Source organism: Enhydra lutris, unplaced genomic scaffold (genome assembly GCF_002288905.1).
Source record: "Enhydra lutris kenyoni isolate GAN:26980312 unplaced genomic scaffold, ASM228890v2 scaffoldscaffold4, whole genome shotgun sequence".
NCBI lineage: Eukaryota > Metazoa > Chordata > Mammalia > Carnivora > Mustelidae > Enhydra > Enhydra lutris.
Genome location: NW_019154088.1, coordinates 30,574,406 through 30,594,936, shown reverse-complemented (window position 1 = coordinate 30,594,936; position 20,531 = coordinate 30,574,406). Strand labels below are relative to the sequence as shown.

At 34.6% G+C, this 20,531-nt stretch overlaps 1 protein-coding gene across 2 annotated transcripts in view; it reads right to left on the bottom strand.

The window, feature by feature from the left end:
- LOC111161066 (nucleotide binding protein like) overlaps window positions 1-20,531 on the bottom strand; it is a 208,760-nt gene that overhangs the window by 110,185 nt on the left and 78,044 nt on the right. For both annotated transcript variants that reach the window (XM_022524535.1, XM_022524545.1), the window contains exons 5-6: window positions 20,158-20,197; window positions 19,977-20,067 (exon numbers count right to left, since the gene is read on the bottom strand). In XM_022524535.1, the coding sequence (XP_022380243.1) occupies window positions 19,977-20,067; window positions 20,158-20,197 (131 nt within the window). The remainder of the gene's footprint in view (window positions 1-19,976; window positions 20,068-20,157; window positions 20,198-20,531) is intronic.

Genomic DNA, 20,531 nt, shown 5'->3' with positions numbered 1-20,531 from the left:
CATGAAAAAGTGCTGAACATCACTCAGCATCAGGAAAATACAAATCAAAACCACAATGAGATACCACTTCACACTCGTTTCGACGGCTAAAATTAGCAAGTCAGGAAATGGAAGATGTTGGTGAGGATGCAGAAGAAGGGGAACCCTCCTACACTGTTGGTGAGAAAGTAACCTGGTGCAGCCACTCTGGAAAATAGTATGGAGGTTCCTCAAAAAGTTGCAAATACAGTTACTCTATGACCCAGCAACTGAATCACTGGGTATTTACCCCAAGGATACAAATGTAGTGATCTGAAGGGGTATCTACACCCCAATGTTTATAGCAACAATGTCCACAACAGCAAACTATGGAAAGAGCCCAGATGTCCATCAACAGATGAATGGATAAAGAACACGTGACATATATTTAATGGAATATTACACAGCCATCAAGATGATGAAATCTTGCCATTTGCAATGATATGGATGGAACTAGGGGTATCATGCTAAGTGAAATAAGTCAACCAGAAAAAGACAATTATCATATGATCTCACTGATACATGGAATTTAAGAAACAAAAAAATGGATCATAGGGGAAGAGAGGAAAAAAATAAAACAAGACGACACCAGTGAAAGAGACAAACCATCTTTTAATCATAGGAAACAAACTGAGGGTTGCTGGAGGGGCAAAGGGTGGGGGGATGGAGTAGCTGGGTGATGGACATTAAGGAGACCAAGTGATATAATGAGCACCAGGTATTATATAAGACTGATGAACCACAGACTTGTATCTCTGAAACCAATAATACTTTATATGTTGATTAATTGAATTAAAATTTTTAAAAAACTTTTAATTTTTAAAAATTTTTTTTAAAAATTTATAATTTTTAAAATATTTTAATTAAAAGAGTAAGAAAAAGAAAAAAAATTCTAAAAACCAAGACTCAGGTGAGCTTCCTTGCCTGGAAATACTCAACACCTAACATCATACATCAAGACCAGGAAAGTAATGTGCCCTCACTTCACAGGAAGAAGACAATGGATGCTCTGCATTTGGTAACTACCCAGATGCTGCCCAGTGTGCTTCTTCTCTTAATTGGTTCTAATCTGTTTCCTTTCCCTGTAATAACCATACACATGAGTATAGACCTTTCAGTGACTTCTGTGAATCCTTCTAGCAAATTATTAAATTTAAGGGTGGTCTTGGCAATCCCTAAATTTGTAACTGGAGTCAGAAGTGAGATCAGTCTTGTGGGAACTATGCCCTGTAACTTCATATTTGGTCTAAACTCTCTGCAATATCTGTTCTGTCTAAATAAATCTGTTTGCAAGGGGAAAATAATTACTTGAAAAGAACTCACTACCTGAGTTTTCAATAGCTGAAAATGTCTAACTGAAATTACTAGAACAGTAACTAGTCTACTGAACTATTAATGGCCAAGTGCTTCCCTAAATTTCACTAAGCAGTAAAGAAGTCTCAACAATTAAATACTAAGAAAAGTACTATTGTGTTTTAATTTGGATATAATAAACACTGGCTATGTCACTGAGAGAGAAAGTCATTTCCTTTTACTGAAGTATAGCTTTTTCTAGATAACTGCCTGGGAAATGCCATCGTACCTCAGTGAAGTATGATTCAGTCCAAATAATGGATACTTATAAAACAATTCAATTTTTTAATTAATAAAAAATTTTATAACTACTACAGTTTATAAATAACTTATATTACTACAGTTACTGACATCGTAACATAAACATGTTTGTCAAACTTTTCACTGCCAAACACTACTAAAAAGACTTTATAACTCATCCCCATATAAAACTGCACCAAAGTAACAAATCATCTAAATTAATAAAATGCAGTGAGGTAGACTGAAAAGTGGCATTTAAATAATGAATATCAGAGCTAAAAGATTGCAAAGACATTGTCTCAAATATGTCTTATAATGTACAAAGTATAAAATAAAAAATCTGCAGTCAATTGACAAAGGAAAGTTCTTAATAACATCAATTAGCATTTCAATAATATTAAGATAATATGAAAGTGAAAACTTGAACCTTTTGAAACTTCAGTTGAATAGTTAAAAACTTCAGCTTACAGAATCAGAAATTACTTATGGGGCTCTGCCCAAGTTATTTAATCTCTTAATTCCTCAGTTTCTTCATTTGCAAAATAACAATAGTATTTATTATACAGAATTGTGTGGATTAAATGAGATAATACAGATCAACAGTACTTACACATAATAAATACCCAACAACAGGTAGCTGTTTTTAGTAGTATGGAATTATCTAAGGTTAATACATTAATTCAACCTATTTAATCTCATGTTGTCTACATTCAAATAACTAATATGCCAAATTTAAGACTCTATCAAGATAAACTAATTAGGTCTAACATACTTGTACCTATAAATATATGCATAGGTTTAGCATAAACACAAAAAAGAAAGTTTTGAAAATGTTTTAATTCATCACAAGTCATTTCTTTTATCAGCATAAAATTAACCAATATTTTATAAAACAAGTATTACATACAACCATCTACGAATATAAATTAGTACTGCATTATTTTCAAATTATGAAAGATACATAGCATTGACAATTTTTTAAAAAATTCAGTATGTGAAGTTTCATAGGAAAGAAAGGAATCTACAGTGACAGGTTCTGTGTCTTCTTTAATCACAATCTGTCTAAAATCTAACCATTGAAAGAATGAATAAAGTTAGAGGGTAGGTCACTTCAATAAGTAAATAGGGAGATACTGATAGTCTTTGAAATGACTGACATCATGAGAGTTACATATTGGGAAGAATACTCTGGCAGTCTCTGAGTAAGTAATGAGAAGGAAAATTAAGCTAGTGATAGAGGAATGAAAGAATGAACAGGTTGCCAAAACTGCCACTAGCAGCTTAATACAGTCTTTCAACAACTAGGACGCCTGGGTGGCTAAGTTGGTTAAGCATCTGCCTCCAGCTCAGGTCATGATCCCAGGGTTTTGGGATTGAGTCCCTGATAAAAAACAAAAAACAAACACCCTCCCTCCCAAAAGAGAGCCACCTGACCAAAATGAATGACATGGAATCACTCTGCAGTGACTGTGGAAAAGGCGAGAATACAATTCAAATGCATTAAAGTAATCGCAACAAAATAATGAATGCATCTCATCAAATAGAAAATACCACAGATTATAAAATACACCATCCATTATTTTATATACCAACAAAGAGAAAAAGTTAATAATTAAACTGATATGATGCCAAGATGTTGCTGATTATAGAACATAATCCAATTCAGAGATATTAAAATTTGAAATACATGTATCTTAAAATCAATTAAATATAGTGTCTGCCTAAGTAATAATAAAGGGTCATAATCCTATGAAATCCTCAAAAGTATCCACAACTCCCTCATAACCTGCTTGGATCCAAACCTTGTTGGAATTTGAACAGCTTTGGCAGGCTTCTAATATTTAACTCTAACCCATGACTCCCATCTGCACCTGAGATAGGGCAACCCCTGACCAACTGACAGGGACCACAGCTCTTAAGAGTCTCTCCTTAAGGGCCCAATAAGTAAACTTACGTGACCTTTTTTTTTTAAGATTTTATTTATTTATTTGACAGACAGAGATCACAAGTAGGCAGAGAAGCATGCAGAGAAACAGAGGGGGAGCAGAGAGTCTGATGTGGAGCTCGATCCCAGGACCCTGGGATCATTACCTGAGCCAAAGGCAGAGGCTTTAACCCACTGAGCCACCCAGGCATTCCATTATGTGATCTTTTATTAATGCTCCCTGATCATGACTACAGAAATCAAGGCCCTCCCTCTAATCAATGTAGATTAAATCTTTAAGATCTGTATCAATAAGACAAAAGAGTGAAAAAGTTAGGATTCTAAAGTGTTCAAGGTAGAAATGGGATATTATAAGGGTTTGGGAATTGGCCTTTTAATTTACTCATTTTCTAAGGCAAATTATTTTAGCCTTACCAGTTTTTGCTAATGAATTGTGTCTGCCATCCTTCTATTCCCCTTTGATCGATGTATTTCACTGACTTGGCACATTTTTCTATTAGTGCTTCCTTTTGCACTAATTTTGACTGCTGCGTTGAATTAAATGAGACAGTCCATTTTATCAGTTCTGTTATAAACAAGTCAGCATTCTTCGTACTTGTGTCAGAGCTATAGTTAGAGTTCACACTTATATGAACTATCCCAGGACCTCTAGACTTCCTGCTGGTAAATATGTCTCCTGGGCCAGAAAGAAGGAAATGGGAAGTTTCTCTGTGTTGTCACACAAATCAATACTTAAGCACCTTTGCTTTATCAATGAAACATTGGCCAAGTTTAAATCACAATGCTGACTTTGATTTCCTGGTACCTGCCTATCCTTTCTCTTTCTTGTTACTTCCTTTCCTACTCTCCTTTCAGAGTCAGGCACCAGATGCTCTGGTTTCCTAATTGTCCTAACTCATTTATTGAGATGCCAGAACAATCATAAATGAAATCTGTTGTTAAAACTCATTTTGATCCGATAATTAAGTTGTGTCCCTCTTCCCATTCTATGCCCTGAAAGTAAGATTTCTGATTCTTTATGTTCACTGCTGAAAATGAAAATTGATACGAAGGGACAAAATCAGGGCAAGGTCCCACCCACCCCTCCTTAGGAAACACTTGAGCCAGTGACAGGGAAGTAAAACCGGTAATCTAAGCCCACGGCTTCAATCATTCTTAGAGCATGGGTTAGCCTACAAATGAGCTGAGAACTTGTTTTTCACTCAGATGAAAAGATCCATCCAAAGTAAACAAAAGCTTTGAACTGGGAAGAAAGGGAAAGGGAAAGATCATAGATGAGAAACCCAATATCATATTTAAAAGTTCTGGGTAAGAAGGACATGTAACTAGATAGGTAAGGAAGCCTAACCTTGCCAAAGAAGAGGACTGGTGTGAAAAAAGAGCTAATGATACACCAAATGGGAGAAGAGGAAGTGACTTGCTAGTTCCTGCACCCAGGGAAGAGCAAGATGTAACAGAAAGGCCTAAAACCTAAGTAAGAAATTTAAGGAATTCATGGTCAAGAAAAGGAAAAGTACCTTCATCTTCCAAAGGTACAAGGACTAGGGCTGATCCAAGGAGGCCAATCACTCACACAGAGCCAGAAGATAGTTTGGTTCAGCTATATACAATCAGAGGGCTGCACCAGGAGGCTTTCCCTGGGTGTCAGGTTAGAAAAGAAGCTCCAAGAGTCATGGCCCTCCCAGCCTTACAAACTACTCCAAACCAAAACTACACAGAGTAAGAAAGGAGAATATCAATTGTTGAAACTGAAGAACAGTAACTCTCCTTTTTTTTAACGCTTTCCTTGCTTTATTTCTATTTATTTTTTGTGTGTTTTTTTTTTTTTTTATAAAATTACCCACTTAAACCTTCAGGTCACTAAGTAGTTTGATCAGGTGAAAAGTGTTTTTACACCTGTTCTAATAGGAAACAGAATAGAAGAGTAAATTAGTAATGACCCTGACCAGACCTATACTAACTCTTGAAAACCCCAACATAAAATGACTTGGGTAGAGGGCTGGGGACAAAAGGTACCAATCTGAAAAACTATACTAGCTTCCCCTCTTACATATGTACAATAGATATGTACAATACAACATGTGAAAAAAGAACATTACAATATTGAAAACTGCATGTGTTAAGTACTCAGGCATCACAGTGAGTTGGAGGTACTCATGAATGTCACCTCTGATTACTGGAAAAAGAAGAGCATTTTAGTAAGAGGAAATAACCAGCAATTAATATTCATAAGCTGTGCCTAATTCCTCAGAACGTGTTCTCTTTCAGTGCTAAGACCACATGTTTTCTTCTATGGCATAGAACCTAAATGAATCCATGAAATCTGGTATCCTGTAACAATACCACCAACAAGAATGGTCAACACTATATAATACTTACCCTTGATCTCGAAGTTCCAACTTAAACTGCCTGAAATAAAACATTGTTAAAAAGTATCTGAGAATCATCAAAATTTCTAATATACCTAAATATCCTGCTTATGACTATAAATTAACACTAGGTCTATAACTAAAAGCTTTATTTTACAATTTTGAATTATGTCTTATACATCCATATGTCCTCAGCATTTAATCAATGCCTCTACAGTAACTGCTAAATGTCTCCTGTTGCAGATGACAAAAAGCCCAATGACATTTTAAAAGTACAGCAATAATTATATGATGCCAGCTCAATAAATTGTTGAATGAACGAATGAATGAATGCACAATCAAACTAGATTAATCAAACTGAGCTATTTACTAGATAATACTGCCTCAGAAAAATATTTCAAAGAATTGGGCTTTAGTTATATCTCTATTTCCTTCTTCACTAATCTATAGTTTTAAAGGGAAAGGAGAGAGGCTTAACATACTTGACTCTTTAGCCTCAGATGAAAGTTCCAAAGAAATCTAAGAGCACTAACTTGTATGTTTCGTGTTTGTTTAAAAGGGTTTTAAGAAAAAAATTAACTAACTAGTGTTCTTTATTTCTTAATGCTTCATGGAGGCCTAGTAAAGTATTTTTATTTATTAAATATTTTTAAATATGAGACCTGCTAAGTATCCAATGATGCAAGAATCATAGGGAGGAATGAGTAAGAAGGTCAGATGCCCAAAACTGACAATGAAGACATTCAATAACTTTATCTATACAGTTAGTGCATAGTCTATAAACCTTTTCATGCAAGGCAATAAATTTCTTTGGTATATTTAGATATGGTTAACTTAATTATCTTAAGAACATCATTTAATATTTTATCTCTTTGCCTAAGCATTTGGGAACCTCTGAAACCTAATATACATATAAATCTGGATGAGAAAGGTAATTTATTAGTTAGATTATGTCAAAGGAGAAAAACGGATAATTTCTTTAGAAACTGTTTAAACTACGAATGACTAAAAGAGGATCGTTGGTAATAATTTTCTCATGCCTCCATTTAACTTAAGAATCAGAAGACCTCTAGATGTAGTAGTACTGCTAATAGTATTCAGTTGGAGGTACCTTACAACTACTAATGCTTTACAACTACTAATATTTAAGCACTGAACTGTTCAACGGTTTACTTTAAAGTGAACTATAATGATAATAAGTACAATAACATTTTTGTATTGAATACTGTTTGAAATCAAGTGGGTTACAGATTAGAAAATAGGATTGTGTTATATTGCCTTATATTTGAAATGGTACTGGTAATATAATTTCATATATATTTTTTTCTACAACACACCAGCCAATACTTAATAAATCTCTGTTACCTCAAACATCAAATTCAGAAAAAAAAATTGCTTGTTGATTACCTTTAACACTGGGAAAAATAGACCTATTATAGCTTTTTGTACAATCACTTACCATTTGAAAAATGATGTATCAAACTCCTTTGGCTCTTCCCATGAGAGGTGCTTAGGGAGCTCAATTTTTTTTTTTTTTTTTTTTTTCACTTTACACAGGATTAAGCAGAGCTTAGCCCACACTCAAAAGCAAAATTCTTTAGGAAACCAAAGGCTGAGAACATTCCTTATTCAGAAGTGAAATTCCATTGTCAGGGAAATCACTAATACCAACTATCAAGGGAAAATGTCTCATTCCTACCGCAGGATCAGCTAAAGTAAAACTGCTTCTTCAGTTGCTAGGAAACAACTAACTCATTATATGCCATTATCAGAACCCTAGAGAAGAAAACTGGCATCTGCATCGCATTTGGGGATACTGGAGATTGAACTAAAAGCACTGAAACTGCTGCCAAATCCCTGGTCTCCAGGGTTTACACTGTGACCACAGCAGGAGCTGACACCAGACTAGCCTTTGAAGTTTTTCTTTCCATAGTGCTCTTTCTAATATCTAAAATTATTTTTTTCCCAATATCCCACGTTTTTAAACTCAAAGATTCTAAAACTAGACTTCCTCATTTGAGTTAAAACTAATGATATGTATGTTGAGCACAATTTAGGAGAAAAAATACTACTCAGTAATCTTAACAAGCAACAAAAGAATTTAAAACATTAGCTATTCATTGAATGAAATGTACTAGATGTCTCTGTCTTTAATTATTTAAAGTCAAAATAGAAAACAAAAGGAAATTGTTTCAAAACTCAGGAGAATAAAAAGGAAGACACACTGATAAATCCAGTGCTCAAAATGACATTCTAACATTTATCTGCCTAATTATCTTAATTGATCATAAAATTTAACTGCTATTTTTATAAACTGACATGCTTTTTCACAATGTAACACCAAAAACATTATGAACATATATCATATTCATTCCTCGATCTCTTTCCTTCCTTTTACCAAGTGAAGCAGAACGGAGATGGAGTGAAATTATGCCTATAAACTAATAGACATTGGCAAGTTGAAACCATGAGACTCCCTATACTATCAATTCTGTGCAGAAAAATACGTTATCCTCCAGAAGAAGCTCCAGATGTCAGTAAAAGAAGTTGACCAAATATCTTACTTCACCAAATTACAAAGAATGATCCCAGTAAGGTTCCCCCATCCTAATATAATTCTTGCCCCATCTCCCATTTTAATGCATACCTCTTTCATTTACTCATACCTGCCACTCTCCACTAACTTTCCCTTGACATTACTTCATATTTTGACACTCAAACACCCCACCATGCCTACCTTCTCCCAACCTGACTCTTACACACCTTCCTGTGTGTCTTATAAAACATCACCTCCACTTAGCATTGCCAGATTTAGCAAATAAAGTAGAGGAATCCCATTCAGTTAAATTTGAGTATCAAACTTTTTAGTGTATGTCCCAACCAATATTTGTGACATACCTGTACCAAAAATTATTCATTGTGTATCTGATATTCAAATTAACTGCTGGCAACCCTATTACTGCCCCACCATGAGATACCTTGATACTTGACATTTTTCTCACTTGAATAGAAACCTGAGTTTCCTCAATAATACTCATTTCCCAATTCCATCTGAATTTTTTAAAAAAGAAAGAAAAGAAAAAGAAAAAGAAAAGCCTAACTTTTCTAATGTCCCTTCTCAGAATAAAATCAATTTATCTGTCACTTTTTACACCAGTCCCTTCCCCAGCTACTGAAGCACTTCTTCCTATCACAGGTGATTTTCTATTATTTAATCTCTCCAATTTTACCCAGACTCCTAATTCCTAATTCCTCCTCACTACTGTTTGACTGGAAATCAGGCCTGGAATTCAGTATTTCCCTCATTAATGCTCTAAATTACTTCCCGCTTTAGACTTTCCGCCATGCTGATCCTGAATCCAGCAACAAGTTTGCCCATGTCAGTTTTCAGATTTCAGAGAGTTGCTAAAGACATTACAAAAACTTAGCAAAACTAAAAAATCACCATATTTAGCATCCAGTGGGCCTTTATGGCGACATAGGGATCCTATCATTAATCTCTTCATCTCTCTCTCTCTCTCTCTCTTATAATTTTAAAAGCAGTTAAAAAGCACTACACCTCTGGACAGTTGAATGCCTAAGCCTGACCTTTTAGAACCACCAGCATTAGTTAAGCCACCTGGGATCATCTATTAAAAATGCAAACTCTTTGTTACTCCCCTGGATTTCAACTGAAAATTCAACTGAATTTTCAACTAGCTCCCCATATGATTTTTATGAATACTGAAATTTATGGATCAAATTTGCTCTTTTGAGTAAACCATCTTTTTCCTTCCACTGAGAAGATGTAAAGAAAATGTAATTCTTTTCTTTTTAGTACCAGGTACAATGGGTTCCCTCATCTACTCTTCTTTCCATTCTACTCACCAAACATAGAACTAGACTTATTTTCCAAAACTAATTCATTTACATAAATTTTTAATCCTATTCCCTTTGACTCTTTCCTAGTAAAGACCTTCCCAGTAATCCTCTCACATTCTACAGTCTTCAGTCCCTCTTCATTGTATCCTACGCCTTGGAAAAGGTATGGCTGCCTCTTTTGGAAAGCAAATGAAATGGGCTTTCAAATGGAAAGCAAATGAAAAGGGCCTCCTTAGGCCCTCATTCTATTTTCCTTTCCTTTTCCACACCTCGAAGCCCCCAGCATATCCAATTTTATCTAACAAGCAGACTATACCTCTACATCCATGGTCTTGCTGTATGTATCCATTCTTAAACCCCTATGACTTTTTTCATTCACTGTTCTACTAAAGGATTACAAGTAACCACCTAACATCTATTATCTCCTTCCCCGTTTTCAAGCCTCATTCTCAATAACCTTTTATTCTTAAAACTTGGCAAACCACTGGCTCCCAAACTTGTCTACACAATGGTATCAGTTGGAGAACTCCAAAAATGCTGATGCCTGGGTTACATACCAAGAATTCATGATTTAACCAGTCTAGAGTGTGACCTGAAAACTGAAATGTTTGAAGTTCCTACATGATTCGGGTAGAGGTAGGAGCACCTGGGTAGCTCAGTCGGTTAAGTGTCTACCTTCAGCTTGGGTCATGATCTCAGGGTCCTGGGATCAAGCCCCACATTGGGCTCTCTGCTCAGTGGGGAGTCCACTTTTCCCTCTCCCTCTATGTACACTCTCTCTCAAATAAATAAATAAAATCTTTTTTAAAAATTCCCAGATGATTCTAGTATTTAGGTATGTTGAAGAACCACTGCTCTAAACACTTAATTTTCATGACATTAGTATCCTTGTTTTCCTACTTCTTGAAGTACTTCTTTTCCTCTTTATTATTTTCCTTTCCTCCCACAAAATCACCGACTCTAAACTAGGAATGTCAATCAAACAGAAGTCCTCAACCCATTACTTTTCTCTTGCTGTAATTAATACAGTTGAAGCTATGAAAATAGAAGAGGTGTCTCAGGGAGGATGATGGTGATGGTGACAATAAAGATGATACCTAACATCAACAAATCTAATACCACACTGACTATATATGATGTATCATTATTTTATGAAGCACTGAAAGAGGAAAAGAACACCTAAGATGAGGAGGAATCTAATATAAGAATCCTATATACAGCTGGGGCCCCCAAAGGACTACTCTCTCTTAAACTAAAGACAGATAAAATATAAAACCACAATTTAGAAATAAATTTCAAGGAAATGTTCATCTCTCAATTTGGGCACTGGTATAAAGCAGAAAAATACCTCCATAAGAAGATAAATTGCAAATTGTTAAGCATGCAGCTTTCACATCTGAATTCATACCACCAGACTGGTCTCAAAACCTCCAACAGAGAAGTCAATTTAAAGTTGCCTCAGGTTGAAAGTGCCCCAGGTTACTGGAGAAACACGAAACCTCTGGGAAAGAATCTGACAAAGCCGGGAATAAATGCAATTCTAAGAAGCCATCTTTTAGAAGATGCACCCTGATTAATGTTAAATCATACAAAAACAGTCTAATTTGTATTACAAATAATAAAATACAATAGAAACAGGGCACACTTAGGAGTTACTTAATATGCTTTTTATCATATTACATATTAAATCATTGAATCTTCACAACTACTTAACTGCCATAAGCCCCATTTTATATGTAAGGAAACTATAGCTCAGAGAGGTTTTGCCCAAGGAACAAAGAACTAATTAGATGTGCAACTGAGATTGGAATCAAGCAAATGTGGCTCCAGAGTCCATGCCCTTAGTTCCTGAGCTATGGGCCTATTTCTGGAGAACGTCAATATTTAAGTGGTATACAGAGGAAAAAAGGTATTAATCACAAGGAAAAATTATAAAAATGATGGCAGATTTCTCATTGAAAATGATAAAAGACAGAAGACAATGGAACGGCACCTTTAAAGAATTGAAGAAAAAAATACCAACAGACAATTCTATATGCAGTGAAAGTAAAAAAGATAAAATAAAATGAATGTTGAGAAAATTCTTCACCAGCAGACCCACACAACAAGACACTAAACAAAACTCTTCAGGATAAAGAAAAGTGACAGATAAAACTCAAATCTAAAGAAATAAAAAGCACACATATAGCAAATTATGGGTAATTACAGTAGACTGTTTTCTTAGTTTCTTTAAAGAATCACTATTTAAATAAACCAGTTAACACCGTATTGTGAGATTTGTTATGTATATATATTTATTTTTTAAAAGGTTTTTATTTATTTATTTATTTATTTGAGAGAGAGAGAGAGAGAGAGAGAGAGAATGAGAGAGGGAGGGGCAGAAGAAGAAGCAGACTCCCTGATGAATGGGGAGCCAGAGGCAGGGCTCAATCCCAGGACCTTGGGATCATGACCTGAGCTGAAGGCACCACTAAAGGCTTGAGCCACCCAGGTGTCCCTATAATGTACATATATTTAAAATACATCGCAACAGGGACACCTGAATGGCTCAGGTGGTTAAGCATCTGACTCGGATCATGAGACGCTCTGCATTGAGTGTGGAGCCTGCTTGAGATTCTCTCTCTCCCTCTCCCTTTGTCCCTCCTTCCCCACTCTCTCTCTCTCAAAATAAAAAATAGATAAAATAAAATATATCACAACAATATACAAAGGATGGGAGGTGGTGAAGCAAACTATACTGTTATAAGACAATTAAGTTTATAAGAAGTACACCACAATCAAGTAGGATTTATTCCCATGAAGCATGATTCAGTATCTGCAAATCAATCAACATAATTTATCACATCAACAGAAAATATCAAAATCATATGATCATTTCAAAAGGTGTAGTAAAAATCATTGACAAAGTACAACATCCGTTCACGATAAAAACCCTCAAAACAAAGCAGGTATGGAAGGAACATAGCTAACATTATAAAGGCCATATATGAAAAAACCCACAACTACCATCATACTCAATGGGGAAAAACTGAGAGCTTTTCCTGTAAGATCAGGGACAAGATAAGAATGTCAATTCTCACCACATTCACTCAACACAGTGCTGGAAGTTCTGGCCACAGCAATCAGACAAGAGAAAAAAATAAAAGGCATCCAGATTGGTAAGGAAAAAATAATACTTTCATTATTTGCAGATGACATGATACTCTATATAGAAAACCCCAGGGGCGCCTCAGTGGCTCAGTGGGTTAAGGCCTCTGCCTTCGGCTCGGGTCATGATCCCAGGGTCTTGGGATTGAGCCCCACGTCGGGCCCTCTGCTCAGCGGGGAGCCTGCTTCCTTCTCTCTCTCTGCCTGTGTCTCTGCCTACTTGTGATCTCTCTCTGTCAGGTAAAAAAAAAAAAACTTTATAAACAACAACAAAAAAAGAAAACCCCAAAGACTCCACCAAAAAACTACATAATAATTCACTGATAAATAAATTCAGTAAGGTCAGAGGATACAAAATTGATGTACGGAAATCTGTTGCATTTCTATACACTAATAATGAAGCAATAGAAAGAGAAAATTATAAAGCAATCCCACTGATAATTGCATCAAAAATAATAAAATACCTAGGAATAAACAAAGGAGGTAAAAGACATACACTCTGAAAACAATGATGAAAGAAACTGAAGACAACAAACAAAAATGGGAAGATATTCCATGCTCATGGATTAGAAGAATTAATATTGTTAAAATGTCCATACTACTTAAAGCAATCTACAGATTAATGCAACCCCTATCAAAATACCAACAGCATTTTTTACAGAACTAGAACAAATAATCCTAAAATTTATTTGGAATCACAAAAGACCCGAAATATCCAAAGCACCCTTAAAAAAGAAAAACAAACCTGGAGGTATCAAAATTTCAAATTTCAAGTTATACTACCAAGCTGTAATAATCAGAATGGTATGGTAATGGCACAAAAAAAGACACATAGTTCAACAGAACAGAATAGAAAGCCCAGAAATAAATCCACAATTATATGGTAAAGAGGAAACACTGCATCTCATATATACTGCATCTCATATTCTATTTTTAAAGGTAGTGGGCCAAATAAATAAATAAAAAATAAAAGGTTATAGCCAATATTATGAACTCAGGTGTGATAAACTACAACTCAGGTGACATAATAAACTCCTATAAAATACAATAAAACTGAAACAAGATGAAATTAAACTCTGACTAGAATTAATCCTCAAAAACCTTCTCTTAACCAAGGAGAAAAAAACAAACACTCCAGGCCCAAATTTCCGTGATAAATTCCACCAAATATAAACATTACATTTATGCTAATAATTTTACAACAACAATTTTACAAAAGAGAAGAGGAGGAAAGTACTTCCAAACTCATTTTACAAGACCAAGATAGCCCCCTACAATACCAGAAAAAGACACTACAGGAAAAACAAATTAGAAACTATCAATATTAATTAACATTAAACTATTAATATCCTCACAAATATGACATAAAACTTAATAAAATATTAGCAAATTTAATCTAGCAATATTTTAGAAGTAATTACAATATTACTTATTATAATTAAAATATTATGACCAAGAAAAATCTATCCCAGGAATGCAAGGTTGGCCTAACACAGAAAATCAATGTAAATTACCACATCCATAAAATGAAAGAGAAAAACCACATCATCATTTCAATAAATGGGGAGGAAAAAGCATTTGAAAAAAATTCAATGCCCATTCATAATAAGAACTCTTAGCAAACAAAGAAATAGGGAGGACAGAGGTCACCAGTGAAAACCCACCATTATCATTCTTTAAGATGAAATACTTACTGTTACTGTACCCTACAAATCCAGATGAAGACAAGGATATCACCTCTCATCTTTTCTACTAGGCCGTACAATAAGAAAATGAAATGAAATGAAATGAAATGAAAGAAATAGATAGGAAAGGAAGCGGTGAAGCTGTTTTACTTACAGACAACATTATCATGTGCATATAAAATACCTAAGAAAGTTACTAAATCACATGCTTATAAAATACCTAAGAAAGTTACTATACTACTTAAGTTATACTCTGTCCTAACAGCAAAAAATTTGAAATTAAATACAAAATACAATTCTAAAACCATCTCAGAACATAAAATACTTAGAATAAATCTAACAAAACTCTAAGACCAATATACTAAAAACTATATATTACTCCAAGAAATCAAAGAAAATCTAAATAAATATAGAAACATACCATGCTCATAGATTAGAAGCCTCAATGTTGTCAGGATCTTGATTCACAAAACATTGATCTATACATTCAATACTATTCACTATACATTCAATAGCATTGTAGTGAAAACACCAATATGCTTTTCTGTACAAACTGACAAGCTGAATCTAAAATTTATACAGAAATGGAAAAGAACCAGTGTAGGTTTTAATCTTAAAAAAAAAAAAAAGTTGGAAGACCCACACCTTCTGACTTTGAGCTTTCTACACAGCTACAAATATCAGATAGTATGGTTTTGCTGTAAGGCTTAAATAAGACAGATGGAATACAATACAGTATTACACAGAGATAAACCCATACACATATACTCCACTGATTTTCATCTAAGGTATCAAGTCAATTCAATGGGGAAATGAAATCATAAAACAAATGGTGATGGAAAAACTAGATAAACTACTATGTGTTTTCCTACTCCAAACAATTAGTTTGATTCTGATATTATCTACCCTGGATATAGCATCAGATCCCACAGGTTAATTAAGGGTGCAGTCTGACTAGACTACTCCCACTTCAGATACCAATCACAAGTTCAGGTTGTTACCTATGCATGCTTCTGGACTGACTAGCTATAAATCAGAGGTTTCCATGACCTCCGCCTTCAGGTTTGATTAATTTGCTAGAGTGGCTCACAGAACTCAGAGAAACATTTACTTATGTTTATTAGTTTATCATAAAGGGTATTAAAAGGATATAGAAAAATAGCCGGATGAAGAGATACAAAGGGAAAGGTCCAAAAAGGCCGTCAGCGTAGAAGCTTCTGTCCTCAGGGAGCTAGTTTTGCACAACCCATCAGGATATAGATACACTCACCAACCCAGAAGTTCATCAAGAGTTTTCACAGAGCTTAATCTGCACCCCACCTCCCTTCCCCTTCCCAGAGGTCAGTGGGTGGGGCTAAAAGTCCTAACCCTCTAAACAGTTGATCTTTCTGGTGATCAGCCCCATCCTGAGATTATCCAGGGACCCCACCCTAATTCATCTTACTAGCATGAACTCAGGTGTGCTCAAAAAGGGGCTCCACATGAGTTACAAAAGCTACTCCTATCATCAGGAAATTCCAAGGGTCTTAGGAGCTTTGTACCAGGACCCAGGAACAAAAAACAAATGTATTTGCTATTATACCAAAACTATGAAAAAATATAAACCCTTATCTCACTTCCCACAGAAAATTTAAATCTAGATGGGCAAGCCAAAGCTATAAAGCTTTGAGAAAAAAATATATAAGAATATCTTCATAACCTTGGGGGTAGATAGGGAAGGATTTCTATGAGAGGACATAAAAAGCATTCAGCATGAAAAAAAATTTTTTTGATAAATCAGATTTCATGAAAATTTAAAACATCAGTTAATCAAAAGGCAATCCACAGACTGGGAAAAATATTCCCAATACATATATCTGACAATGGACTCACAGCAAGAATATATTAAAACTCTTGCAACTCAAGTACAAGAAGAAAAATGAGCCAATAAAAAAAATTAGTAAAAGACTTGAATAGACACTTCATAAAGGAAGATACAGTGTGATATCTAATATGCAACAGTAAGAAGATACTATTTTATACCCACTAGTGAAGAAACTGACAACAGCAATAGTGACAAGATGTGAAGCAACTAAAACTCTAATGAACCTTGTGTAAGTATTTATACCAGCATTACTCATATTAACCAAAAACTGGAGTCTACCCAAATGTCCATCAACAGAAGAACAAACAGTATTTGATTATATTCATGTGATGGAATACTACTCAGTAATTACTCAAAATTACTCAATAATATTGAGTATTACTCAATTGAGTATTGAGTGTGGAGTAATATTGAGTATTATAACTCAATATTACTCAGTAATAAAAAGTTCTCAACTACTGATATAGGCAATAAGAGGACGATGTTCAAAAGCATTAGGCTAAGAGAAAGAAACCAGATAAAAAAGGCTATACAGTCTGTAGGGTTCCATTTATATGAAGTATAAGAACAAAACAGAACTCATTTATGATACTACAAATCAGAACTGTGATGGCTTATGAATGGGGGATTGAACAGAAGGAAGCCCAAGGAAATGTTGTAGGGGGATGGAAACGTTCTCTATCTTGATTAAAGTGTGGTTATACAGGTATATACATTTATCAAAAATAATTGAACCATACATGTAAGATCTCTGCATCCCATAGTACATATAACTTTAACTCAATAAAATATAAGAGATGGGGGTGGGGAAATACTGAACTTTCAGTTCAAATGGCAGACTGACCACAAGTATTTATCTTGTTCCCCCAAAAACACCAACTAGGAAGAGACATGACTTCTGGAACACTAGTATTCTATTTATTATGTTCTGAAAAAATATAAAGGTATTTTCACTTAGGGATAATCCATCTATCTGTACACTTATGATTTGTACATTCTTCTATGTATATATTACATTAAATTTTTTTCATCAGACAATGAATTAGGCAGCCTCCACAATCAACTGCTGTACAGAGCATCTACCCAGCTAGTAAATTTTCACAAGGGCTGTTAAACTTCCAAAAACTGGTCTACTTTTTAAAGCAAAACAAAAAAACAAAAACAAAACACTCCTTAATTAGCAGTTGACATGATCAGTACAGGTCACAGGGTAGTCCAAAAATATTAGGTTTTCAGCTCCAATTAAAATGAGCAAATGATAATGGTAACTTTTCAAAAGACTGCAAGACAAATATGTAGTCTAATGTCCTAATATCCTAATATTTTACCTAATATCTTAGAGGTCTTAGGGAATACCTAGAGCATTCCAATAAAATAAGTAAAGGAGCCATTTTGTCACCCCATCTTCCATCCTGATATTTTGTAGCAAGTTTGCTAAAAATATACTTTCAGCACTTATCAGAGTAAACTGATTTTTATATGATTTATGTGTCAGAGAGCCAATTCTCCAAATCTCCACTAGCTCCTCAGCCAGACTATCAAATTCCATAAATAATTTTTAAGCTTGGCATCTGATGAATGTTGAGAAGAACATGAATAATGTCAGATGACTGAAGTGATGAGAGTGTAGCTGAATTCAGAAATCAAAAATGTATATATTGCCAGCAACTAACACAATTATTCTACACTCTCTGACAGTAATCAGCAGTAGATAAAAGAGGCTGGGTTATAGAGGGATATTGACTGAGAATATGAAATGGAATCCTGCCCCTCCTCTCTTTCCCAATTCCTCACAGAATGAAAAAAAACAATATATTCTGGTTCTTTCAGACTTTTGATCATTCACTTCTAGTCTAATAAAAGTTTTCTTCATTTATAAAAGCAGTTACTAAACTGCTAAGTTTGAATTTTAGGTGCAAATTTTTTTGCAGCCTAATTAACTTATACTGTCAGGTTTACTCTCACTTCTCCCATGGGACACTCCCTCTGTCCCTCTCCTAAGGGTATGTGCACATGGGTCTCTCTCTTCCATGTTCAGGGGTTCCTTTGTAGAGATGTTTTCACCACCTGTTGCAATCTGAGGTTTAAATGGAACTTAATACTCAAAAAGGACACTTAAAGGCAGGATCCTGCATCCCTCAGAGGGGAGCACAAACACTTAGCTGGGTGACTCTTATCACTGACTTGGGTCTCTAAGTCTCTGATCACTGTGGAAAGCAGAAGTATTTCCATCTTCTTGTGGCCATCCATAAGGCTTAGGAGAAAACCTGAATCATTTCCTGTTGAGAATTACAACGCTAACAGAGGAGGTGAAAAATTAGTACTGAAAATATTCTGATGACAAAATCAGAATTTTCCTTTCAGTGTCTCTAAATTTCTATTGATTCTAACTTTAAATATAAACTGAATAAAGACTGTTTTAGAATTTCCTTTAAAAAAAAAGACAGAGACTGGTTAATTCACACAAATAAAGGATAAAGATCAAGGTCACAAAGGAATTGATAAAGAAGGGGTATTGTTGGGAATATAACTGAAATAGCCATTTACAGAATCTGAGTATAAAAGGGGAGGAAATGCAGCTGAAAGACTTGAATGCACTAGTAAGTAGGAGGATTCTGGGACCAGAGATCAAAGAGCACATTTATGAAAACTGAAGCACAGAAGGAAGACAAGATGTGACAATGAAAAAAGAAGAGTTTCAGAGTCCAAGACATATTTCATCTATCAACTCTTACAAATAGAAATGAATATAGAAATATCTATGATTGAAATTATCAACCTATGGCATGATGCCTGACCCAAAGTGAAATCTGAATATATCAGGGTAATTGCTGTAAATGGTGGAAAAATTCCAAATTACTTATGGTACTTACCTAGAACATAATTAACTGTAAATTCACAGCTACCAGAAAAAAATTAAAATTATTTCTATAAATAACCTATAGCCCATCTGATATTTTTAGATTATCCAATCAACTGTTCTCTTCCTTAAGGATAAATTTAAGTTGATTGGACAGATATTATATACATAAATATAGAGCCAGATATACTCAAAACAAAATTTCATTTTGGTCTTAAGCAATTTTAAAATGAGCATGATTTACGTAAATTTTTCTATATCCAAGAACTTCTATACTGCCCTTATAATTCAATATTGGCCATGATGAGATTAACCATAAATTTAAAGAAGAGAGATCGAATAGATTTGTCTCAAAACAGACTCAACAAGCAAAAGAACAATGTAAAATAAGATGTTAGGATTTTCCCTACTTCTAAGCAACAGGGAAGATTAAATCACAGACCAGTGAAATTGGTCTTTGCACCACAGAAGTCATTATATATTCAGTTTATCAGCTGGATTCTTTTTTTTTTTTCCTATCAGCTGGATTCTTCTGCAAAACATCTCAAACCTGACCACAAACAACTCTCCAATCAGCAAATGCATTAACCACAGTGTGCCAATAATAAAATGATACTCAATGCAATTTTCTTACCTGCCTCAATAGTTTCTCAATAGCTGACATTACCATAAGGCCTCTCCAAACAACTGGTGCAGTCTCTTCAACCAGGAAGCCCATAGACATACTGCAACAGTAAACCAAAAATGCAACTAATTTACACACATTAATCAATATTATTCTGAAAGGTAGCATAAAAAAAGTAACATATACTTACCAAGCAATACCATAATTCAAAAGAGGCCTCATTAGATTGCCTGAAATTTAAAAAACAAAAAAACCCTCTCTTTTAGAATATATAAACATAATATGACTTATTTTCTTATCAAAAAGTGTCAAATTAACCAAAAAAAGTATCAAATTAAAAATACAAATAGCTACTCATACTGCTGCTCTTTAACTTTCAACTGATTCCACCTAAATCTGCAATAGTTTAAACATTATACCAAGCATACAACCAATATTTCCAATAGATGCACATCTATAAACAGACGAATACAGTTTTATTAAGAAACAACCCACCTAGGGGTGTTTGGGCAGTTCAGTCAGTTAACCATCTGCCTTTGGTTAGGGGCATGATCCCAGGGTTCT